Below are 25,642 nucleotides of genomic sequence, written 5' to 3'. Positions count from 1 at the left end.
ATCCAGGAGGGAACTGGGAAAAGTAGTGTGTTTGTTGGGTACTCTGGACTGAACTTGGTACAGGAAGGCTGTTAAATGTCCCGGGGTCCCTGTGGTTGAGCTGGAATGTCAAAAGTTTCTTGGAAAATGAGGGGGAGCCAGCTCCCACCTCAGAGGGTGAATATGGGCCAAGGTGGCCTTGGCCTCCGAGGGCTTCTCACTTCTCACTCTGTCTTTCCAAGGTGCTTTCCTCATCCCCTACCTGATGATGCTGGCTCTGGCTGGGTTACCCATCTTCTTCCTAGAAGTGTCACTGGGCCAGTTTGCCAGCCAGGGGCCAGTGTCTGTGTGGAAGGCCATCCCGGCCCTACAAGGTGAGTCCGCCCTGCCTCCCAGCCTCCTCAGCCCTCTTCTGCTCTCTCTGGCACCATGCAGCCCCCAGGAGGGAGACCCGCTTTTGTGAACAGGATAACTCACATTTTCCTTTATTTGATCTATTCTACCTCTGGGACCCTCTGAAGAATGGCCCAAGATTGCCTCTGGCATTGGTCCGTTCCTCGCAGAATGCCTCAATCTCCCTGATGGACACAGAATCCACTCCACTATTTGTGTATCCATCTGTGAAAGAGAGCCAAGACCTAGGTCCCCTCCCTGTGCCCAACTGTAAGAATTCCCTAGGACTTGGACTGGAATGAGTCCCTGGAAATCTTGCTTCCACAGGCTGTGGCATCGCAATGCTGATCATCTCCGTCTTAATAGCCATATACTACAATGTGATTATTTGCTACACACTTTTCTACCTGTTTGCCTCCTTTGTGTCTGTGCTGCCCTGGGGCTCCTGCAACAACCCTTGGAACACGCCAGAATGCAAAGATAAAACCAAACTTTTATTAGGTAAGTTTGGATATCCCTACGTTAAGTGGTGGGCAGAGATGAAAACAACCAAATATACTTAATTCTAACATTTAAGGAGCTCATGGCTCAGAGGAGGGGTGATGACATTTTTGTTTGCCCATGACTAACTGGAGTGTTTGTTAAAAATGCAGACTTAGGGGCCCACTGGGTTGTCTGATATATTAGATTTGGATGGGGTTGGGAAATTCGCATTTTAGCAAGGTCTTCAGGTGACTCATATGTACTGTACAATTTGAAAGCAATGGGGTCCTAGAGTCTAGGAGAGTGATGCCTGTGATCCTGGATCACACTTCACAAAATACTGCTCAGTGCATGAGGTAAGTAGGAGAACAGATACTTGAGTGGCAGACCTCTGATAGAGATTAGAAACGTGCATAATGTAGTAGCTAGAAATGGAGAAGTCTGCCTGGGGAGTCAGGGAGAGTTCCTGGCGGTTCAAACCTGAAATCCCCTAGGATGTGAGGGCTTGTGGGGAGCTGTCAGCTTGCTGGGTCAAAGGCAGGTGGGTGGAAGTGAGGAGGAGCAGGGCAGACTTGTCAGCAAGGCTGTCTGGCCTAAATGACATCTTTGCCCTTGACGGTACATGGGTCTTGGGCAGGTAACCTTTCTCTCTGGATCTGCATTTTTGTCACTTGTAAAGTAGGAATAATAGTGTTCTTTATCCTACCTACCTCACGGGATTGCTGTAAGGAAGCCAGAAACAAAGGATATGGGAGCAGCTGGAAAAGTATAGCCTTCTACAAATAGAAGGTGCCTCGGTCACCTTTGTCACCTTTGAAACCTCTCTGTCATTTCAGTGGGCACAAATAAGCAAGTAGTTTCTTCTTTTTCCAGCAGATTTGTTATTCCCCTTAAGCTCAATCTGTGCTGAGGTCAGAATCTGTGATCTCTACATGATTGGCTCTTAGTGTAGGCCCCCAAATCAGCTCCTTTGCCCTTACAGCCAGCACATTGCAGAATGAGGGCATTATTTAACCCTTTGAGTGTGTTATGAGAGAAAGATGAATTCTTCCCTGCCATATCCTTGGAGACATGCACATACCTAAAGGCAGTAATTCACACTGGAGTATTTTTACGCACATTGTGCATATACATACATGCCATGACCAACCTCTACCTAGATTGGCTTTGACTAAGACTGAAGAAGAGCTAAAACTAAAGACATGTGCCCATGAAAGTCAAACCCTGTGTACCTGGAAGTATTCAGGAATGGGGGATGGGGTGTGTCGAGGTTCCCAGGTGGGTGGCTCGACGAGAAGCGTCCGTTAGACTCTCTTTGCCTCAGTGTTCTCACAGTCTCAGTGTTGGTGGATTCTTGGGTTAGGGCAGCAGTTGTCAGCCCAAGCTGCTATACATCAAATCACCTGGGGAACTGACAAATCAAGACATCCCTTAGGGTCCACATAAGACTAATTAAGTCAGACAATTTAGGGATAGAGTCAAGGATCCATAGTTTTAAAGTGCCCCAGGAACCAAAGAACCACTAGGTTGGAGTTTGATCACACCTCTTATTAATTTAGATGCCCTTAACCATTTTTGGAATGGAATGCCCCCTCTCCTTGCCTGCATTTCTGCCATCCCAGTGGTCACCTCTACAAAGCTGTTCTCTGGGAGAATTCCACTCAAAAGCTGTTCATGGAGTCACAACTAACAATTAGCTGCTGGAGTGCCCTCCTGGAACATTTTCTAGGATGTAGATTCTAGAATGCAGAAATACCTCAAGGTCATTCCCCAGACTTGCCTGTCCTTCCCAGATTGTGCCCAGGAGGGAGGTCACTTTTCAAGGGAGAACCTGCTGGAGGAGGACTGCTGGCTTGAATCAGGCTCCATGGGAAGTTTGCCTGGGGACTTCCATCAGGAACCATAGATGTCATGGTGATCAGTGTCCCACAGCTGTCCTCCGGGAGGGGCAGTAGTTCAGAAACAACATTCTCTTCAACAAACATATCCACTAATATTTGTGTGGCACCTTCACACTTAAATAACAGCTAGCACCACTTTCGACATGCCAAGCACTATGGGAACCCTTTTACTTGTATTACCAACACACAACAAGTCAACCCATGGCTTCTATTATTATTCCCATTTTACAGATGAAAAAGCTGGAGCTCAAGGTCATAGAGCTAACTCTATGGTAGACCTGGGATTTGAACCTAAGTTTGCCTGCCTCCCAAGGCCACGGTTCTAAAGCATCATGCCAAATGCTCCCCAGTCTACAAAGCAGCTTCATAAAAGATGTCCCTGCTGTTCCTAATAAGAGCCCTAAGAGTTCCAAGGGGCAGGTGACATGATTACCATTTTGCAGTTGAGAAAGTGAACTTGAAGAGAGTGGAAGGGTCAGGCTGTAAATCGAAAGGTAGAACCAGCACTGAGATTTAGATGTCATGATTCCTGATTGCCTGCTCATCCAGGATTCCCGAAGGCTCCTTGGTCCAGCAGGTTCTGCCCCATCAGTCCTGGCAGAGTGACATCAGTCCATGTGTTCCCTAACTGTCTGTTAGGGACTGAGATTCCCTGGGCTAAAAAGAAAGCTTGTCCGAACAGTCGTTTGACTTAGTAGATCCACTTCTGGGGATCAATCTTAAGGGGGGAAATCAAAGACCCAGATAAGACTTATACATGATTATTCATTGTAGCCACATTTACAGTCTTGGAAAACACTAGAAACACTTAAATGTGTGACCAAAATGCAAGTAATTCTTGAATAATCCCATAGTTCAAATAAACTGTAGTGCATCCATAGAATGAAGTATTCTGTAGTCATTAAACATGAATATTCATAAAACACGGGGAAATCCTCCCCCAAATACACAAAATGTTTACTGACAGATTTGGGACCATATTTTCTTTTCTACCTTTTCTATCATGGACACATTTATTTTATAGCCAGAGTGTGTGTCTGTGTGTATATATACACACTTATATTCGTGTGTGTGCATTTTTTTTTTTTTTTTTTTGAAGCAAGCTGAGCATGTTGTCTAGACCAGGAATGTGGGAGAGGGTGCTCCTGGATTTGTGAAGTTTCCAGTCTGGTGGATGATAACCCAGGAAACATTAAAGGCAAAGTAATGGCATTTTACAGCTAAGCTCCTAGTTGACTGGTACAAACCATAAAAACTATGCAAGCTCTGAGCAGAGAGAGATCATGGACATTTTTCACTCTGATTATTCCCTGGGAGCATATGAACAGGCTGGACAGATTTTTATCTTATTCTTAGCAAGTGCTTTAAATTCCACTCCCATTGAAAACAATTTTTTTTAATGTTTATTTTTGAGAGATAGAAACAGAGCACGAGTGGTGGAGGAACAGAGAGAGAGGGAGACACAGAATCTGAAGCAGGCTCCAGGCTCTGAGTTGTCAGTGTAGAGCCTGACGTGGGGCTTGAACTCATGGACCACTAAATCATGACCTGATCTGAAGTCGGACACTTAACTGAGCCACCCAGGCGCCCCAATCCCCCACTTTTTTAAAGCAAGTTTCCAATCTTCACTCTTTCTCTGTGCAGTCCCTCCATCTGTTCGCTGTGCTGTCTGCACATGACTGTGTTCCATTACTGAGGCCAGGCTCTCCCTTGTGGAAGTATTGGTCCTTTGGGGTCCTGGGGTGACTTAGAAAGGGCGGTGGTGGACTGACTTGCAGCAGTCAGGCTGCTCTTGAACTTGCTGCTCTTGAGTTCTCTTGAACTCACAAGTCATGAGTTCAGATGGTGGATATCCCAGACCCTTTCCCAAATGGCCATTCTGAGAAATGTTTAGAAAATGGAAAAATCCCTTCCCCTAGCGCAGTGTTCCACAAATAACCTCCAGGCTCAGCCTCTGTCCTATAACTGCCCTACCATGTGATAGCGGGCCACTGGTCTCAGAGGAGGGATTGGATAGCTCACAGTTATGACTTTCAGTCATAGCGAGGAAGTGTTTATCCCATGGCCGGCTCAGCATTGCTAGGGTCATATCGCTCCAGGAGCCTGACTCACCACCGGGATGCCAGGGCCCTGTACCCCAGCCCCCCAGCCCTGGCTCTGTCCATTGTTAGAGGCTGGGCTTGCAGCATGTTTCTAAGGTGTAGGTTGTAAGACTGTCTTCCTTAGGAGGACTCAACCTTTCAGATGTCTAATGGAGAATAGCTAATCTATGCCCTGCCAACTGAGACCAGCGACTGTTCTGTGAAATTAGGAGCCGACTGGGTCATTTAAAATGGGAACAACAAAAATACCATTTCTATTCCTGGAATGGCTTAATTTTCATTAGAACTTTAATTAAATGATCCCTTTTCTCCCTGGTCTTTCGTGTGCTTTCATTTATTAATAATTGCCCGAGTAAAGAGAATCCCATTCGAACAGCTTCCAATTTAGCACGATCGTTATCGCTGTTCTTTGTTCAGGGTTGCTGGGCCGCGGAGGTCTGATGACACGGCCCATCCTTCCTCCACTGGCCCACCTGAAGGCGCTGCGCGCTGGGAAGCACGCTTCTGCCGCCCAATGGTGGGAAGGGACATTGCAGGAGGCTGGAGGCCGCAAGGAGCCCGCTGCAGTGACGCAGGAACAGCGTGACTTTGCACTGCCGCTGAGAGTAGGGATTCAGAGACGTCCGGGGAAGCTCTCTAGTGAAGCTGCCCGCATGATTCACAATGGCAATTCTGGAAGCAAGCGATTTGGCATTTGCCCGCGTGTTAGCGGTTTCTTCGGTCTTAGGGGATGGACGTACTTTTTGGCAGGAGGACAGGAGATAGCTTCTGCGCTTACTTACAGAAAAGGGCTGTGGATGGTCCTTTGTTGTCTTTCATTCAGATTGCTGCTGGGGGAAACAAATGCTCCCTTTGTAAATATTTGATAATTAGGTCAGAACTCCTCCGGAACTCTGTTATTTGATTAGACTAAAGATAATATTGAATTAGAAGGTATTTTGAGGACTCTAAAATCAGAGGTTCTCAACTCTGGGAGATTTTTCAGGAGACATTTGATAATGTTTATAGATATTTTGGGTTATCACAACGAGGGTGGTGGGGTGGTGGTGGAGGGGCGGAGATGCTCCTGCCATCTAGTGGGCAGAGGTCAGCGATGCTGTTTATCCTGCAATGCACAGGAGAGCTCCCGGCAACAGAGAATTAATTATCTGGTCCAAAAAGTCAGTAGTACTGCTGTTGAAAACCCTGGTTTAAAGAACTAATCAGAGGGAATAGGGGCGCCTGGGTGGCTCAGTCAGTTAAGTGTCTGACTTCTGCTCAAGTCATGATCTCACAGTCCGTGAGTTCGAGGCCTGCATCAGACTCTGTGCTGGCAGCTTAGAGCCTGGAGCCTGCTTCTGACTCTGTGTCTCCCTCTCTCTCTGCCCTTCCTCCGCTCATGCGCGCGCTCTCTCTCTCTCTCTCTCTCTCTCTCTCTCTCACACACACACACACACACAAATAAATAAATGTTAAAGAAAAAATAACTAATCAGAGGGAAGAGAGTCTTATAATTGTTATTTAAAAGTTTTTATATGATATAATGAGATATTCTGGAGGAACGAGCGGGAGGTGGTAGGTGATTTATGGCTGGCCAGTGAGATTGTGGGAGATGTCACTGAGGGCTAGAGATGCCCACCCCATAAAAGTGTATGACAATGATGACTGAGTTATGGCTAAAATTTATTGAGTCCGGCAGCGCTCAAGGCATTGTGAGATTTTTTTTTTTCATTCCTGATATCACTTGCTTCGGTTATTGCAACAATCTTGTAAGCTAGATATAACAATTATCAGACAACAGAGGCTTGGACAGATAAAGGGACTCCTCTAACTCCTCTAAACTCTCAGGGCAGAGGAGCCTCTGAACCCATAGTCTTATCCACTTTACTGTTCCACAGGTAGTATGCATTAGGAGTCCATGCACCAGATTCAGGTGGCCCTGTGCTCTTTTTTTGTTGTAGTTTGGTCCACGACATTTAAAAATAATTTGACCTTATTTCCAACATTTTAAAATGGAGAGATTTCAGGGCACCTGGGTGGTTCAGTCAGCTGAGCGTCTGACTCTTGGTTTCCACTCAGGTCATGATCTCACAGTTCATGAGTTCAAGCCCTACATCAGGCACTGTCAGTGCCGAGCCTGCTTAGGATTCTCTCTCTCACTCTGCACCATCCCCCCCCCCCCCCCGCCCACTCTCTCTCTCTCTCAAAATAAATAAATAAACGTAAAAAAATAAAATAAAGTGGAGAGATTTCATGTAAATATCCAAATTTTCTGCATCTTTTGCCAGAACACAAGGAAAAGGCATGGCCCCTTTTGTCTGGAGTATCGTCTGGTTTGCCAGAGTCCCCACCTCTCCTTATCACCCTCTATTTTATGCCTTCATCATTTGTGTCACCAGCCTGGTTTATGAAGGTGTTCGAATCTATGATCCCTGCTCTCTGCTTCACAGTACAGTGGTTAAGAGCATGGCCCCCAAAGAAAGAATGCTTGTTTGCCTCCTGGTTTTGCTGTATGACCTTGGCAAGCACCTGCTCTTCTCTGTGCCTGTTTCTTTATCTGCAGCATAGACAATGACAATACCTACCTCATGGGGTGATGTGAGGCTTGAATCAGTCCGTGCATATAAAGCACTTACAAAGGTACATGGTATGTGCCCTGTGTTAGCCATTGTTATCATTACTTTTCACTCCTTTGTAAAATAGTATTTTTGGGGATAAAACAGTATCCTGGCGGACTCTATTTAAACTGCCAAGTGATGGGTATTTCTAAGGCTGTCAGAGAGGCATTGTAATATAGTCAGAAAGACTTCAGCTTCTTCCTATTTGAAATGAGCATACTAATATACACCTCCCAAGGTTGATGAGGATTTCATGGGATAGTCCTTGTTAAAGTGTCCAGGGGAGTGCCTGACCTACTATGATCCACGTGGTGAGTCCCCCCTCCCCATCCCACCCGAGGTCAGGCCTTCTCAGCCTCGAAACCTTGGACATTTTGACTGGATAATTCTCTGTTGTGGGGGGCTGGCCTGTACATTGTAAGATATTTAGCAGTATCAGTAGCCTGTACCCGCTAGATGCCCATAGCATCCTATTCCCTAGATATGGCAACTAAAAACGTCTCCAGACATTGCCAAGTGCCCCGTGGGGGACAAATTCATCCCCAATTGAGAAGCACCGTGTTAGGTCTTGTCGCAGGCTTACAAGCACATGGCATGGTCTCTGCCTCCTCAAACCCACGTGTGTGTGTGGAAGGCAGACGCAGCATGTATCTTAAGGCACTTACCGTCTGTCAGCCATGTGCCAGGCGGCGGGTTCAAGGTGAACTCATTAGTAAGCCTCCTGTGGTAGTCCTTCAGAAGGTTTGCTTATGTCTGATTCAATTTCAGATTGCAGATTTGAATTTTCAAATTTCAGTTACAGATTCATTTCTGCAAGCCATTTGTTTCTTATGGAGTCCTAGGATCTGGGTTTGAATCCCAATGCTCTTCCTTATTGGCTGTGTGATTTGAGTAGAGTTACTTAACTCCTCTGAGCCTTTTTCCTCACTTTAAAAATGGAGGTAATAGGGGTGCCTGGGTGGCTCAGTCGTTTAAGCCTCTGACTTTGGCTCAGGTCATGATCTCGTGGTTCGTGAGTTTGAGCCCGGTGTCAGGCTCTGTGCTGACAGCTCAGAGCCTGGAGTTTACTTCAGATTCTGTGTCTCCTGCTCTCTCTGCCCTCCCCAACTCATGCTGTGTGTGTGTGTGTGTGTGTGTGTGTGTGTGTGTGAGAGAGAGAGAGAGAGAGTGAGTGAGTGTGTGTTTGTGTGTGTCTCGAAAATAAAAATAAACATTAGGAAAAAATGGACGTAATAGCACTTACCTGTAGGCTGTTGTGAACATTAATGAGATAACCATGCAAAATGTGTAGCATGGCTCCTGCCACATAGGGAGTTCTCCGTAAATGACAAGCTTTGTTAGCACAGGGCACTGCTGTGGGTCCTGCAGGCTCTGGGATGACTAAAACATAATCCTGGGGTTCATCTGCACCTGACAGATGCACCTTTGTTCAGGTAACACTTTCCAGGTTAGTCTCTAGCATTTGGCAAATACTTTTGGCTCTTATTCTTCAGTTGCTAGAGAGAGGAGAGAGATGTGTGTAATTTCTGTACAGATTTCACTGTGTCTGTCCCATCTTCTTCTAAATAGATTCTTGTGTCATCAGCGACCATCCCAAAGTACAGATCAAGAACTCCACTTTCTGCATGACTGCCTATCCCAACTTGACAATGGTTAACTTCACCAGCCAGGCCAATAAGACGTTTGTCAGTGGAAGTGAAGAGTACTTCAAGTAAGACTTTTTTTTTTAAATAAACTTGCTAAGGGAAACCCAGTGAATTAATGAATTTTCAAGTTGTGGTCCAAGGTGTGGGTGGTCCAAGGGATGAGCTGCCTCCATCTGCGCCCTCTGTATCTACTCGAGTGATCTGGGAGGAAGTCTTCTTCCCTGGTTGGACTTCTGAGAGCAAATTGTTGTGTTTCTTGGCTTTGGAGAGGGGACGTGATTGCATGCTCTTGGGAACAGAACTGGTATTGCTGTCACTCCTGGTGTTGGTGACAGAACACTGCAAAACCTTCAGCCAACGTGACTGAAGCAGACCTTCACTGAACTAGGTTTTGTTTATTTTACTTTGTTATTTTATTATTTATTATTTTTATTTATTTTTAAATATAATCTATTGCCAAATTGGCTAACATACAGTGTATACAGTGTGCTCGTGGTTTTGGGGGGTAGATTCCTGTGATTCATCGCTTACATACAACACCCAGTGCTCATCCCAACAAGTGCCCTCCTCAATGCCCACCACCCATTTTCCCCTCTCCCCTGTACCCCATCAACCCTCAGTTTGTTTTCTGTATTTAAGACTCTCTTATTGTTTGCCTCCCTTGTTTATTTGTGTTTTTTTCCTTCCATCTAAACTTGGGAAGGGAGGCAAAAAGTAAGAAAACAGTCATAATTTAGTTTAAAGAAGAACACTCTCTCTTTTTATTTTTTTATTTTTAAAAAATTTTTAACGTTTATTTATTTTTGAGACAGAGAGAGACAGAGCATGAACAGGGGAGGGGCAGAGAGAGGGAGACACAGAATCGGAAGCAGGCTCCAGGCTCTGAGCCATCAGCCCAGAGCCCGACGCGGGGCTCGAACTCACGGACCGCGAGATCGTGACCTGAGCTGAAGTCGGACGCTTAACTGACTGAGCCACCCAGGCGCCCCTCTCTCTCTTTTTAAAAACAGTTTTGCCTTACTTTTGTACTTTTTACATTCTTTTTTTTTTTCAGTCTTTGAGGATTGAAGTTAAGGAATAGTAGGAAATCGTTAGCCACCATAGGAGGATTTAATAAAATTTATGGAATCATTTATTAAGGGAGATAAATGTAGACAGGGTTCAGTGGAGGGTAAGTAAGGAATGTTCTCCAGTTAAAGCTTTATGTCGGGGTTGTAAACTCGGATGTGCCCTGGGGTTTGGCAGGGAGGTTTTAAAATACAAACTGATGATGGAGAATGGTGGGGACAGTGGCAAACTGGAGAGCCCGTCTGCCACATGAGAGGGAGGCTGCTCCGCTCCAAGTGTCATTTGGAAAGGCAGGCCGGTGCTGCTAGAGCTTGCATTCTGTAAGACAAGTCGGAAATAAAATCTGAATTTCTTACGTGTCTCTCCCATTTTAGAGGTTAGCAAATTCATTCAAACAAAACACTGGGGCCAAATGAAATCCCCATATCAGTGGGCCCCTGGTTTGTGGCCTTTACTTAGATAGTAAGAAGTGGTCTCCACTACCTCTCCCAATAGCCATTAGTTCCGATTCCAGGTTCTCTCTCCTGTGTGCACTCAGAGGGGTCATGGTTGTTTCCTGCAGAACAGAAGTGAGAGTTAGACTGAATGATAACCTAATCCCTTTTGAAGATAATGTAGGAGCAGAGAGAGTGGGCCACCCCGATCACTGGGAAACTAGGTCTTGACTTGGTGGTTAGGTGAAATCTGATCACATAATCCATGTGGTTAGGTATATGGTACAATGATTTGTGAATATGTTTTTGGTGGTCTTTACCTATTCTCTGGGACTAGTCTTTATTTCCAAGAGGATTTGTTATCAGGAGCCATTTGGGAGGTCCCTCGTTAAAGCATGGGCTAGTTGACATGGCCAAGATGCTGTGGAACGGTTGCCTCGATGGTTTACCCATCTGGGGAGTGGGGACATGGGGGAGGACTTTTTATTGCTTGGGAGACATGGTTCCTAAGTTTGGGGAGCCTAGGCCAGTTCCACACTTGGCCACTTTTACCAAGCTCTTGAGCCCAGGTTGCCCCAGGGGTTGAGACCGAAAGAGGCTGGGGCTGTGCCACTGTGGAGTATGGCCATCTCTGTTCCCAAAAGCAGGGCTATGCGCTGCCAAATAGCCTCCCAAGTGCATACCCGCTAGCTGCCAGAGAGCACCGCTGCCAGCTAGGCCAGGAGTGGAGCCACCACCTTCACGTCCCTGTGCAGGTCAGGACACCCTGGGCCGACATTTCTGCAGTCCCGTCCAGTCTGGATTCTGGCTGGCCTTTTGTTCAGGTCACAGAAAGCTACAAGCGCAGCAGCTTCATCCAGGGTGCAGGACTTGATCGTTGCAGAGCTGAAGGGATTGTCTGAGTCATGACTCAGTGTCCCTACAGCTACCTCGTGTCGCCAGGAGGGGGGAGGGGACTGCTTGTGCCAGAACCCCCAATGCCCTTGGACTTGCGCTTGTATTGGGGCAGCTCCCGATGGCAGTAGAGCTGACTTAGCCTTGCTCAGAGGCTGCCAGGGCCATAATGGGCTTCCCACAACATAATTAGAAACCCAGTAAATCCAACTGGCCTCTGTGCTAATGTATGGGCTTGAACCCAGATCGGCACATCCCTCACCCTGATCTCATCAGGTCTCTAACCAGGACGGTGAGAGTGCTGGGGTTTATTCAAGGCTCCTGGCTCTGCTGGGAGATAAAAGCCTGCAGACTCTCACCTCCCTCCCTCCTTCTTCCCCTCCCTGATCTCTCTTTCCACCTCTTAGGTACTTTGTGCTGAAGATTTCTGCTGGAATTGAATATCCTGGGGAGATCAGGTGGCCACTAGCCTTCTGCCTCTTCCTGGCTTGGGTGATTGTGTATGCGTCCCTGGCAAAAGGAATCAAGACTTCAGGAAAAGTAAGAACGTGTATTTATCTTAAAAAGTCTGGGACTCCCAGGGGTGGTTGTGTTATGGAGCCGCAAAAGAGCCAGGAGACGTGGGGATAAATTCTGACTTTGGCCCTGAGTGGCTCTGGGACCTTGGGCAAGTGACTTCACCCTTGCCTTTAAAATGGGATAAATAGCATGTTACTTTCAGGGCTGTTTTAAGGATCAAATGAGACAAATACACACAGAGCTCCTGAGTGATGGTGTGGTTGCTGATTAGTTTCCTTCCTCTCCTGTCGGGGGCTGCCACTTTGTTCACCAGATGGGATCTACCTCGCATGATTGAGTCACTCTCCCTAAACTCCAGAATTAGTGCCGCTGGCTTTTTGCTTCTTGGTCTGGCTGCCTGGTCAGTTATTGCTTCTGCTGAGAAGCTGGAAAAAGATCAAAAGTGTGAAGTGGATTCCCTCTCCTCACTCCCACCAGCATATTTTGGACTTTTCACGCCCTTTTTGTGACCCTCAGCCCAACACTCTTCCACTCTGCGTGCCCAGAGCACTAAATGGGGACAGTCCTGACGGTGAGATTTTGGTTGAGCGAATCCTTGGCCGCTCTTGCTGATTAGTGGCTTGGCCAGCCCTTTGGAGACATTGGAATTCCCACCCCGAGCTCAGTTCCAAGGCACAGAAGGCAAGGAGTCCAGGAAACCTCAGGACACACTGGACGTTCTTGTAAGGGTCACGTTATTTTCCCTCATTTTCCTGCCGCTTTGGGAAGAACCCCATTAAACAGTTAACCAGTCACTCAATGATAACCAATGATACTTAATCATCCTCAGAGTCCATTTGTGTGGCTTGGGATGAAACCCGATGTGCCTTTAAGGCCCAAGGAATGAGAATGTGGTGGTGGGCTCAGACCATAGGCTGTGGAGTTGATTTGGTCTGGGTGTCCCAGCCAGGGCTTACGGTGGTGATATCCAAACAACCCACTTTGGAAGGATCAGGCCTCAAGGGCACATGAGTCTTTGTCACCTCCCACCTCCCAGGCAGGCCTCACACCCCCCACCAGGCACCCAAACTTGGCACCCATCAGTACAGAGGGGAGTCTGTCTTCTTCCTGGGTGCATGGTCGTGCTCATAGGTACCTTTTGATAACAACTCTTTCTGCTGCCCTCCCTGTAATCTGGGACCACAGGGACTTGAACTGTAGACCCCCACAGGATTGTCAGGATTACAGGAGGTAATTGGTACACCTAAAATCACATAAGGTTGAGGTAGAAGCAGACTGGGGGTGAAGAGACCTGGGTTCTAGTCCTTTGGAACTTCTCATGGTGTTTGCTGTATAGGAACATCTCTGCTTGGGCTCTGGCTGAGGTTCTGATTTGCTCTTAGCTTTTATTTGTTTTTCTGCTAAAGTGAAAAGCAGAAACCTAACTATTGCAGAAGTCCTCAGTTTCCCCATTTTTAGAGTAAAGGCAATCAGGCTGGGTGATGTCTAAGACATCTGTCTGAACACTTGCTAGGTGAGCTGACCTCAGTTTTCCCCTCTGACCTCAGTGTTCCCTTCTGTAAAATGAGAGTTAGGATCAGATGACTCCCAAGGAGCCTGCTGGGTTAGACTAGATTTTTCTTCTAGGGCAGCAGGAAGATGGGGGAAATGTTGACATGACCCTCACAACAATGGCCGGCGTGTCCTGAGGTTCCCGAACTCCTTGCCTTCTGTGGCTTGGAACCAAGCCAAGTGACTGCTTAGCAAGAGAGGCCAAGTGTTCTTCAAACAAAATCTCACTGGCAGGATTGTCACTTACAACTCGAGACAGGACAACCTCAGCTTGGTTGAAGTGGCCAGACAGGTCTCTAGCAGACAGTCTCTAGCAGGATAAGCTAGAAGGGGTGACTGCAGGAGAAGAGGTGATGGGTGAGGAGGGAGAACAGTGGCCCTGTTGGTGACCTGGGGAAGGATGGCCTGCTGGCTCTAGAGTCAGATCAGTCTGAGTTCAAATCCTGCCCCTATCGCTTTCTCATTGTGTAATTCTGGACCAACTATTTGGCCCATGGAACCTCAGTTTCTGCATCTGTAAATTGGGAAAAACAGTACTTACCGCATAGGACTGTTACAAGGATTAAATGAGATCATATATGTATATGTATAATACCTGGTATCTGGTCAGCTCTTCACTAGCATTAGCTTTTCTCATCTTTGTTGTTATGAATGACTGATGTCTTGAGGGGCCACTGCAGCACTCTGACATCCTGGTAGCTCTGGTGGGGAAATGGGAAGAGAAAGGGAGCTTTGTGGAACACTGTGTGCCAGGCACTACGCTAACTGCTACACACGCATTAGTTCATTCGATCTGCACAACAGCAGATTGAATAAATAAGGACATTTATTCCCATTTTATGTATAGAGAAGGTGAGGCACATCAAGGTAGAGGAAATTGCCTGAGGTCACACAGCTTTTAAGTGGCAGTGGTGGGATTTGAACCTACCTCTGTTTCCCTTTAAAGCCTGGACTCTTTCCACTACACAACATCATTTCCCCAGGAGGGGCAATGTTAGGAAAATATGGGAATACAGAATTGTGGAGCCATCTGTTTGCACAGAGGGGATAAAAGTTCCCCTGCTGGGAGCCAGGACCCTTGTACTCCCACCCCATCTCTGCCACCATCAGCTGTCATTGCCAGGAGGGCAAGTCACAGAGGCATCCAGGCCTCAGTTTCCACATCTACAAACTCAAGGGTCAGATTGAATATTCTCCAAGACCCTGTTAGCTTTGTTAGTCCATGATTTTTTAGGACAGTGTTATAGCTAGAATTTAGTCCTTGGTGCTAGATTTTACAGGTTTTCTGGAATGGGAATTTTTGAGGAGCCCTGAGCAGGTAAGCTTTTCTTTTAGATCTGCTAGCTTATCATTCTGCTTCATGGAGAACAGGTGCCAACTAAGGATCACTGATCATTTTTTTTAAATGAGGAATGCCACCAGAAATAATGAATCACAATTTATTACCCTGCTCTGGGGTGTGCAGACATTGGTCATGGAGCATCGTTTGGAAGCCAAGGTGAATGCTGACGCTCCTCATTATGACAGGCTCCTTTGTGATTGAAATTCCACGAAGACTGTCATTTCTAAGCAACAGAGATGTCCACCTTCTCCTGCAGCAAGAGGAGCTCAGTTCCTCTTGTTCAGGGCCGTCAGAGACAAGAATGGTCTGCTGCTTCCTAGGAGATCTCCTAGGAATGGGTCTCCCATTGAGGAGCTAGAATTCCAGGGGCAGGGGTGACAGCAGGCAGCCAGAAGGTCAAATGCATCCCATATGACCTTGGGCCGCTCTGCGTGAGAGTTATGGCAACAACACAAAGTAGCCTAATTAGCTAGCTGGTGGGACCTTACCTGACCACCTGGTTGGGGCTCCTGCTGCGAGGCGGATGCTGCCAGGTGTCTGGGCGGCAGGCTCAGATCAACTAGTCATTGCCACTCCTGCCAAATATAACTCGTTACCGTTGGAGCTTAATTCCTCTGACAATACATCCTGAAAACAAGTGTGTTCTGAGCCCCCTTCCCCCAACACAAGCTGTGCATAAAGCCTCCATGTACACCTGACTCACACTGGAGTCGAAATCCCCAGGATGTATAAACCAAACTGTGGGCCCTTTCAGTTCACCCAGATCACCGGCTCCGCAGTGACGTCATCCTCCCACAAACCAGGGCCTGGAGCTGGGTGAGGCCAGCAAGTGCCTAGGGTGGCAAAATTTGAGGTGACACTCACTCTCAGGCTCCTGCGTGTGTGGGATTGGCCCCTGGGAGTGAGTGCCTCCTTAAATATTACACCCTTAGTGCTTTCTCTTGCCTCACCTTAGTCCCGGCTCTGCCCCACCCACTTGTGATCTTGTGGCCTTTGAGGGAAGAACAAAGACTTTGGAATTAGAAAGCTTTAGCTGTGGATCTTGGCTCCAGCTGGGAGACCTTAAGTGAGATATTTAACCCCTTGTGAAATACTTACTCTGAGTCTCAGTTTCATCTTCTGCAAAATGGGACTACTAACAGCTGATTTGTAGAGGGAACTCCAGAAACAGTCGCGTCTATGCAGTCTCCCGTAGTCAGATGAGAGCAGGTGTCTCAGCTGGGTAGACTGCTGCCAGTCTGGCGGTTTTCTTCTGCTGGCCCCTGCTGTCCAAATCACCTCTTCTCCCCTGCCTCCTTCCATCCTCACTTCCCACTAGCCCCCGTGGTCAGGAGGTGAAACGGATATTCCTTAGTTGTGGACTGCCCTACTGTCTTGGTGGGGTGGGGAGTTCAGACTGGCCAGGATCATCCCTGCACCCAGCCCCATCCCATAGCCTGGAGGACAGTCCAGCCCTCCTGAGGCAGGCGATTTTCTCCTGAGATGTCAGATACCTTTGGGTTTCACAATGGTCTGTGTGTGGAAGGATTTCGCTTCATGGGAAAGAGAGAGGTGCGTTTGGTGGGGTTGGGAGGAGGTGGGCTGCCCTCCCCCATAGCCCCCTAGTAATCATGTTGTCCAGGCAAGGGCAGCGGGGAGGCCGCAGAGGCCCCCTGGTCAGTGGAGGCAGCAGTGCAGAAAAAGGACACCCGTCTCTGGTCTGTAGCCAGAAGGAAAGAGTTGACCTTGATGGTAGGTTGGGTTTAGAGGAAGCAGTCGCTTCTGCTGTTTCTTTAACCTACAGCTTTTGGACAGTGGCAGCTCTACCCTTTCAGCTCCTGAGGCCAGAAACATTGGGCTCATCCCTGACTCCTCTCTCTCTTCTCGTTCCACACTGAATCAGCAGGAAATTCTGTAGCTCTTCCAGCAAAATAAAATCTGGTGTCTGAGCATTTCTCCCAGCGGCACTGAAACACCCTGGGTGGAGTCATCACGGTCCCCGGGACAAGGAGTACAGCCCAGCCTCCTAGCTCCTGGCCAGGCATCTACTCTTGCGCCCTGCTGTATACTCGAAGTGTAGCAACTGGATGCTGCTGGAAATGTTAGATCTGTTACCCCTCCATCCAAATCTCTGCAGTAGCTCCCCATTTCCCACAGTAAAGGCCCCACGAAGCTCTCCATGATCTGTCCCCACTCCCTGCCCCCACCTCTCTGACTTCCTCTCCTACTTGTGCTCCTGCCAGCCACACTGGCCTCCTTGCTGTTACTAGAAGTCAGGAACACTCCTTACTGCAGCCGTTCCCTCTGTCTAGAATGCTCTCCCACATATCCAGTTGGGTCACTCTCACTTCCTTCAAGTCCTGGCCAACCTCTCAATGAGGCCTTCCCTGCCCATTTCAATATGGCCTTCTTCCCAACCGTCCTCCCCAGCACACCCCACCCTCCTTCTACCCTGCTCTACTTTCTCTTTTCTCCAGTACACTCACTACCTTGTAACCTGCCACAGATAATATGATTATGACCACTATTGGCTAGGGAGATCCTAGCTAGAATGTCAGCTATTTGAGGCCAGGGGCCTTTGCTGGATTTACTGATCTACCCAAATGCTTAATGAAATGACCCTGAGATAGATTGGTGTGTGTGTGTGTGTGTGTGTGTGTGTGTGTGTGTATATATATATATATATATATATATATATATATATATATATATTTAAGTTTATTTATCTTGAGAGAGAGAGAGAAAGCATGAGCAGAGGAGGGACAGAGAGAGAGGGAGAAAGAGAATCCCAGGGAGCCTCTGCACTGTCAGTATAAGAACTCACAAACCGTGAGATCATGACCTGAGCGGAAATTGGCTGCTTAAGAGACTGAGCCACTCAGGCGCCCCAACCCCAAGAGTTATATCTTAATCTCAATCCTAACCTTCCCTTGGGGCGCGTGGGTGGCTCAGTCGGTTAAGTGTCCAACTTCAGCTCAGGTCACGATCTCACGGTTAGCGGGTTCGAGCCCCACGTCGGGCTCTGTGCTGACAGCTCAGAGCCTGGAACCTGCTTCGGATTCTGTGTCTCCCTCTCTCTCTGCCCCTCCCCCACTCACACTCTGTCTCTGTCTCTTGAAAATAAATAAATGTTAAAAAAAAAAATCCTAACCTTCCCTCAACCCACCTCTGCAAGTCCCTTAATCAGTCCTCATCCCCTGAAAACCCAGTGCCTGCTGGTCCTGCCATTCTGGAGCCCCCCGCCAGGTCCTGGAGTCTGTGCAGCCAGTGCGTGGTGGTGTCTCTGTTTCTCTCCCAGGGCACAGGGGTCCCAGGTACCCTGCGGGGAGGTCTACAGGTGGGAATGTGGGAATGGGGAGGCTCTGGACCAACAGTGCTTGCCTAGCTGGCTGTATGCACCCACCTCAAGGATCAGAGAGGGTTTGGGGGGAGTCTCATCCTTGTAAGATCTTTTGATGCATTCTGGGGACTCAACTGGCTTGTGAGCAGAGGGTTGTCAGTGTTATTAAATTTAGGATTGGCATAATTCCCGAGTAAGACAGAAGTGGTGCTTCTGTTTCCACTATAACTTTGTGTGAATCATCCCATTGTACTCCTCCAAGAGTCCCATGAGGAATATGCTGGCTTTATCACCACTTCACAAGTGTGGGCACTGAGACTCAAAGGGGTTAAGTCATTTTCCAGCTGGCTCAGCTCATAAGTGATGGGGCTGGATTTGAACTCAGGTTCGTAGGATGGGATCCTGATCCCAAGCTCTTCCTTTACCCAGATGTTTGATTGACAGATAAGCCCCATCCAAAACCACAGTCCCCATGTTCTGCTGATGTTACTTCTAAATGTTTCTTCACTCTGTCCCTCCCTCTCATCCAGAATGCGGGAGTGTCCTTCGACTGACATTCAAGGCCTCCCATGGTGTGGTCTCCTCCCAGCGCCCCTGTCACTCTTAGCCCCCACTCTGTGCTGTCCTAATAGTAAGTCATTGGACCTTTGCCCTCACACGACTGCCTTCCCACTTTCCCCCTCCACCTTCCACCTCATCTCACCTCCTTAAGTTGTATTTGGCCTCTAGATCTGACTCAGGTGTCCTCTCTGTGAATCTTTTAGTAAACTCCCAGGTTGAGTACAACGCTTCCCCTGGAATTCATAGTGTCCCAGGTGAAATGGTGTGGCCCCCTGTGCAGACATTGTCTCTGGGTCTTGCAGGCCCTCAGTCCCTTCATCTTTATGCATCTAACACCTGGCACAGTGCCTGGTTCATAGCAGGCCGTCAATAAATACTAGTTGAGCTTCACTGCACTGAATGGCCATCCATTCTCAATCAGGCTATGCTAATGGCTATGCTAGTTAATCCACAAAGTAATTTTTTTAAAGAAAGGTGTTATTGTGTCCAGTTTATAGTTGCAGAAACAGATTCAGAGAGCTTATGAGCTTGTTGAAGGCTACTCAGTGCCAGACGTGTGATTTCATTTGAACCTAAGTGTTTCTAAGATCATGCTCTTTTCACCTGGCCAGGCTGCCTCACCTAGGGTGTCTGTATAAACAAGGATGGAAAGCTGAAGCTAAAAGACTCATCTCTAACGGTGGATTTAGTTAGGGTCCTCAAGTAGAGGGTGGGGTTGGAATTAGGGAGGAGGGAGGCTCCTAGCCTTCCTCCCTCGGTAGTTCCTCAGAGAGGTGTCCCCTCAGCAGCTGGGCGGGGTAAGGTCGCCCCAACCTTCCGCACTGCAGCCGACTCACCCACAGCCTTCACTGTCCCCTCACAGACCTTATTTCTGGTCCTCTCTGATCTTGGGTCCCGGTGCCTTCCCTGTGTCCCCAGCCCTGGCAGAGTTTGGGGACAACTACCGTGACGCCCTCACCGTCAGGTGCTTGTGTCCAGATGACAGATCACCCTCCACTTCTGTTGATGCCTCTTTGGCACGGACACGTCTTGCAGGCATGCTCATTCTGGTCACTCTTTCGCGTGGTTCTTCCAGGTGGTGTACTTCACGGCCACGTTCCCGTACGTCGTGCTTGTGATCCTCCTCATCCGAGGAGTCACCCTGCCCGGAGCTGGCGCTGGGATTTGGTACTTCATCACACCTAAGTGGGAGAAACTCACGGATGCCACGGTGGGCTTATGCTTTCATTCACACCCCAGGGATGAGTCTCGCTCTGGGACAGTTTGACAAAAGGGGTCAGACTTCCTCCCCCAGGGTATCTCGCTGTCCGCGTTTACAAGGTCCTGGTAACCAAGGACCATTACGCACTCGGGAAATCTTTAACGAGAAGTGGGCAGCTGGGGTTTTTTTCTGATCCCTGGAGTGGTTGTCCTACATAGCTGTCCTGTATCCGGGGTTGAGGTGCAGGCGAAAATGAAGAATGCAATGCCCGTAATAGCACTGGGCCACCTCACACGACTCATTGGGTACTAATTATAGTGTGTTGGGAATGGAGTTTTGCTGGGTGGAAAATAACAGCACTTAGGCAAACCACAGCAATTATAACTTAAAGGGCTCAGGCACATTTGCAGACTTCTGGCACACCCACACGGAGCCAGCACACATTTGGACTTCCTCTTTGCGTATTCTGTACAGGCATATCCTATTCTCACATCCCCAACCCAAAAACCTCCAAATGAGGGGGTGATTGGCTGGTAAGTGAATTTCCTCACCTTGAAGAAAAATCGGCTTATACACAGCATATTAAGAACCTATAGCTTGGATTGGGTTTGGCTGCATGTAACAGAAAACCCCAGGTAATGACAGTGTGAACAAGACAATTTTCTTTCCCTTTGATGCATGGAAGTGGCCCAATGTACATAGTTAAGCACTGGTTGGGTGGCTTCGTAGAGTCCCAGGCTCCTCTGTCTCTGTCCTCACGTGACTCACTTCTGTGTAGTCGCCAGAACCCCTGCCATCGTATCCAGCATTCCAGGTAGCACAAAGAGAGTGCGGAAAGAGGTGGAAATAGGTACCCTCCCTCTCTTAAAATAAAGGAGAAAACCCCAGAAGTTCCACATGATACTTGTTTTTCACATCATTGGTCAGAAACTAAATCATAGGATAATCTTCTCGTAGCTGCACTTCCCCTTGATGCAGGGAGGGGGTCCTTTCACTCGATGAATGGCTGTCTTTACATGAGACCACAGCTTTGTTACTCAGGAGTGTGGGACAGTGGATGGTGGGGTAGGTGCACACTTGCCAACACAGGCTTGAACTTTCTCTTTGCACATTATAAGCACAATTTAAACACTGGGTTTAATTTATAAAAATGATGGGAGGTCTATTGTACAAATCACATAAACCTCTAGCTCTGACTCCTGAGTGGCCATCTGGAGTTTTATGGGGACAATTAAGAGAGATCACCAAGAGAACCAAGAGGCGTTGTCAGCCAAGTTCGAGGAGGATGTGGCACCATGCAATCCACTGTGCTGAGGCCCAGATGGTTTTACTAAGGCGAGGAGCTGTAGAACTCTAGAGTTTTAATACCAGCTGTAATCTGTAAGGACGTCAGTTTAAGAAGGTATTTCTTTTGTACCCATGACTACGTTTGCTGTTCCGGTTATTTATCGAGCACGTATGCAGCTAGAGAGAGGGCTGTCCCTTTCTGTTCACTTCTACGTGGCAGGACGTACAAGCATGGCCTGTATGTGTAGTCTGGTTTCCTTTCCTTCGATTAGAATGGAGGTTTAATCTCCCAGGGAATTTACTGCCCCTTTTTGGCTGCCAGCACAAATGATGTATGTTTCCCATTTGTGTTGGTGTGCCTTTCCCCCTGGGGAGATGATGTGGCCCTGACTTTGGGAGACTCCCCTCCCCTCCTCCAGTGACCTTGGATCTTCTCTCCCTTTGCCTCCCAGGTATGGAAGGATGCTGCCACTCAGATTTTCTTCTCTTTGTCTGCTGCATGGGGAGGCCTGATCACTCTCTCTTCTTACAACAAATTCCACAACAACTGCTACAGGTACGTGGAGGCACTTGATAACCCAGAGGTGGCTGCTGCGTGGGAATAAGGTCTGGGAACAAATCAATGGACTGACTCATCAGACACCTAAGGCCACACCATACCCTCACACTTAATGTGAGGTAGAGCCAGAGGGTTGCTTCTGGCATAGATGGAACCACCTGCTAAGTCCTAGCTGCCGGCTTCTGATGGCCTGGACCCCAACCTGCAGGGCCGACTCTGACACATGAGCTCAGTGGCTCTTTATGTGATGGGGTTGAGCCTCCCCAGAGGTTGCTATGCAGCTGGCTATGTCCCGGGATAGTCATTTGTGAGCTATCTAGTCTATGGATACAGTTGTATGCTGGTCCCTGATGCAGTGTGGTCACTGTCCCTTGGCAAATACATTGCCAGAGATCCCAATAAGAAAGGCAGCAAAGTACAGGGGAAAGAGAACTCTGTTGATGAGCATGTTAATTCACGGAAATGTTAGTAGATGTGGTGGGCATCTTTTCACAATGTATATATGCATCAAATCATCAGGTTGTATACTTTAAATATATTATAGATTGTATTTTTCAGTTATACCTCAGTAAAGCTGAAAAAACAATGCAAGATTTGAGTCCCTTTCTAGATCTATTAATCAGAATATTTGGAAGTGGGGTGTGCCCAGGAATCTATATATCCAGAGAGGATCCTCAGGAGATTCTGATACATAGTGACATTGAGAATATTTGGATGGTGTGATGTTAGGGAAGCCCAAAGACCTCCACCCAGGAGAGCCTGGACGGCTCCTGGAGGAGATGACGTCTGAAAGTTAAATACATCTACAACAAACAATAAGAAAATACAGTCTATTCTATTGTTGAGCTGATCTAAAATAGAAAAGAAGGAAGAGAGGAAGGGAGAGAGGAAGGAAGGAAGAAGGGAGGGAGGGAAGGAAGAGAGGAAGGGAGGAAGGAAGCAAGCCAGCCAGCGCTAGAGTCAGTTGGAATTGGATTTGAGTTATGACTTCATTTACTAACACGTGAGACGTGGGCAAAATATCTCATGTCTCTGAGCCTCTTTTCTCTCATCTATAAAATGCAGATTATATATATTATATTATATTATATTATATTATATTATATTATATTATATTATATATAAATGGAGAGGTAAGAGATGATGTATGCAAAGTTTGTAGAACAATATTTCACACATAGTAGGTACTGAATCAATGGAAGCTGCCATTATTATTATTTTCTAATAATGTATGAGATATTTTGTGAATGAAGAGGAAAAGATTATAGTTAAGCTGTGAGCTGAGGTGGTTGGGATGGCTTCATGGAGGTGAGATCTCTACTGGGCCAAATTTCAGCAGGTGCAGGGGAGGTGGGAGTTTATTTCAGGTGGCAGGAACAGCTAGAGGTGGGAATGAGACTGAATGTGATGGAGATGTGAGGTGGGAGCGGGTCTGTGGGACTGGAACAGAAGGTGTGTATGCAGGAGGCTAGAAGGAAATGGGCCTGAGCTGGGCGGAGGCCAGGTTGGAGACAGCTTTTGTACTAGCTTGCTAGGGCTTCCATAACAAATACCGCAGAGTGCGTGGCCTGAACAACAGAGATTAATTGTCTCACAGTGCTGGAGACTAGAAGTTCAAGATCGAGGTGTCGGCAGGGTTGATTTCTTCTGAGGCCTCTCTTTGGCCTGTAGATGGCCTTCTACTCCCTGGGTCTTCACGAGGCCCTCCCTCTGGGTGTGCATCTGTGTCTTAATCTCTTCCTGTTAGGGCACCAGTCATTTTGATCAGGCCTCACCCTAATGACCTCCTTTTAACTGAGTTACCTGCGTGAAGACCCTATCTCCAAATATAGTCACATTCTGAGCAGCTGGGATATTAGAACTTCAACATATGAATTTGGGGGCACACAATTCAGCCCATAATGGCCGGAATGCCAGCTAAGGTATGTGAACTTCTCTGGTCACAGCTGCTCGTGAACTTATGACCCGAGAATCAGTCTGAACACTGTCCAAGGGGACGCATGGCTCTGTGCTTTGGTAGAAAGGAGGCTCTGTGATGTGGCAGAAAGAACATGGGCTGAGGCAGTAGGTCTGGGTTCAAATCCTGACCCACAATTAATTAGCCCTTTTCTTTCCCTGTGCCTCAGTTTCCTTATCAGTAAACTAAGGGGCCAGATAAGGTGGGTTGTTTACTGAACACTTGCTCCGTGCCAGGCTCTGCACTGTGCAGAACATCACATGGTTCTCTCCTCACAACCACCTATGAGAAAGGTGGGGTCATTGCCACCATTTAAAATCACTGTGGAAGGAAATAATTTGCTCAAGGTCACGTGACCAACAGGTGGGAGAATCAGGGTTTGAATTCTCCTTGCGGTTCCATCTAGCTTGACCTCTCTTTTGAGTCTGGCCAGGTTGGCTGGACAGGCAGGCTGGGAAACTGCAATCATATTGCCAGTAGAGGGCGCCGGGGTGAAGGCAGAGGGCTGGTCTCCTAGCCTGCCTCAACCCCTGGGCTTTTGTGTGCCCCACCCCAAGGTGTCCTCAAACCCTGGTGGCATTTCATGGTCCCACCGCCTTCTCTTCTCTCATATATGATTCCTGTCCTGGAGTCCTTGAAAGGCTCCATCCCGTCCGCTTCTGCTCTGATGGACAGTCTTGCCTCTGCTACTTTGATGAGGGCAGCCCTGGTTCGAGAGCACGTAGAACTAGAGTCTTGACCCAGGGGCCCTGGAGTAGGGCAGTTAGGAGAAATCTTTGGTCAAGACTGGTTGTTCCTTTCCGGCCCACAGTGAAAACATGTTTAGAAATGGGCACGTACACACATACACGTGTGCATTCAAACACAGGGGCACACATTTGTGTGTCCTTCTCCTTGTCCCTTCCTGCTCACAGAGCACACCTAATGGCAAACTCTTGTCTCTTCCCCAGGGACACTCTCATTGTAACCTGCACCAACAGTGCCACGAGCATCTTTGCCGGGTTTGTCATCTTCTCGGTTATTGGCTTCATGGCCAACGAACGCAAGGTCAACATTGAGAACGTGGCGGACCAAGGTACGGTGCGTTTGTCACTTCGCTGGTGCAGGACAGGCTCCAGGCTCACTTCACGAGCTCCTGACCTATGCTCCCCTGGGAAACTGGCCTTCTGGAATAGGAGATGGTGGGACAGCCCAGCACCGCCTTGTGGAGAGACTCAGACAAGCTTGAGTAGGAAGCTCATGCAGGGTCAGAGCTGGCCAGTTCCCAACCAGAGGGGCTGGTATAGAAGCCCCGTTCCTGCTTCCTCTCCTCTCTTTGGTTTTCCCTTTCCTCTCTTAATGCAGTTCCAGCCTGAATAAGTAAGATCTATGCCTGTTATGCCTGTCAGGGGCAAGTGGAGGATTCTTTGGGCAGCGCCCAAAGAGGATTCTCCAGCACCCTGGAGCTCATGTGGACACAGCCCGCTGCACGATGGCATCCCTCGCAGAGGGTCTGTGGAAACCAAGTGCTGATGCCTACTACCCGGAGCACCGACTTCAAAGCAGCTTTTCCTGACAAAGCATTTTCTGTTTGTTAGGTCAGGTGTGCTCTCAGGGCCTTCTGCTTAGTTAGCAATGCAGACCTGCAATTTTTTTTTTCCCCCAGTGAGTGGAAAGGTTGGATGGTGGTGGTGGGAAGGATGTAGAAAAAAATGTTTACTCTCCATCCAAGTGATCCCCATATTAATGGGTACTCGTGAGTTTATAGAGAGCTTTCATTTTCATCTCAATCTGTTATTTCCAGCACAGCGTTTTTGTAGATAGTGTTTAATATTTTTATTTAACTCTTTGTTTCCTCCCAGCCTTACTC

General features: G+C 47.8%; 1 protein-coding gene across 1 annotated transcript in view; it reads left to right on the top strand.

Moving 5' to 3' along the window:
* The window catches only part of SLC6A5 (solute carrier family 6 member 5), a 56,695-nt gene that overhangs the window by 7,478 nt on the left and 23,575 nt on the right, over window positions 1–25,642 (top strand). Inside the window, exons 4-10 of the mRNA XM_019456534.2 lie at window positions 222–353; window positions 700–873; window positions 9,025–9,166; window positions 11,905–12,037; window positions 19,865–19,999; window positions 21,730–21,833; window positions 24,744–24,868. Coding sequence (XP_019312079.1) covers window positions 222–353; window positions 700–873; window positions 9,025–9,166; window positions 11,905–12,037; window positions 19,865–19,999; window positions 21,730–21,833; window positions 24,744–24,868 — 945 coding nt within the window. The remainder of the gene's footprint in view (window positions 1–221; window positions 354–699; window positions 874–9,024; window positions 9,167–11,904; window positions 12,038–19,864; window positions 20,000–21,729; window positions 21,834–24,743; window positions 24,869–25,642) is intronic.

This window comes from Panthera pardus, unplaced genomic scaffold (genome assembly GCF_024362965.1).
Source record: "Panthera pardus isolate Hobbes unplaced genomic scaffold, ASM2436296v1 HiC_scaffold_12, whole genome shotgun sequence".
Classification (NCBI taxonomy): Eukaryota; Metazoa; Chordata; class Mammalia; order Carnivora; family Felidae; genus Panthera; species Panthera pardus.
The sequence above is the reverse complement of the archived record's forward strand: the minus strand, read 5'-3'. Positions and strand labels throughout refer to the sequence as shown.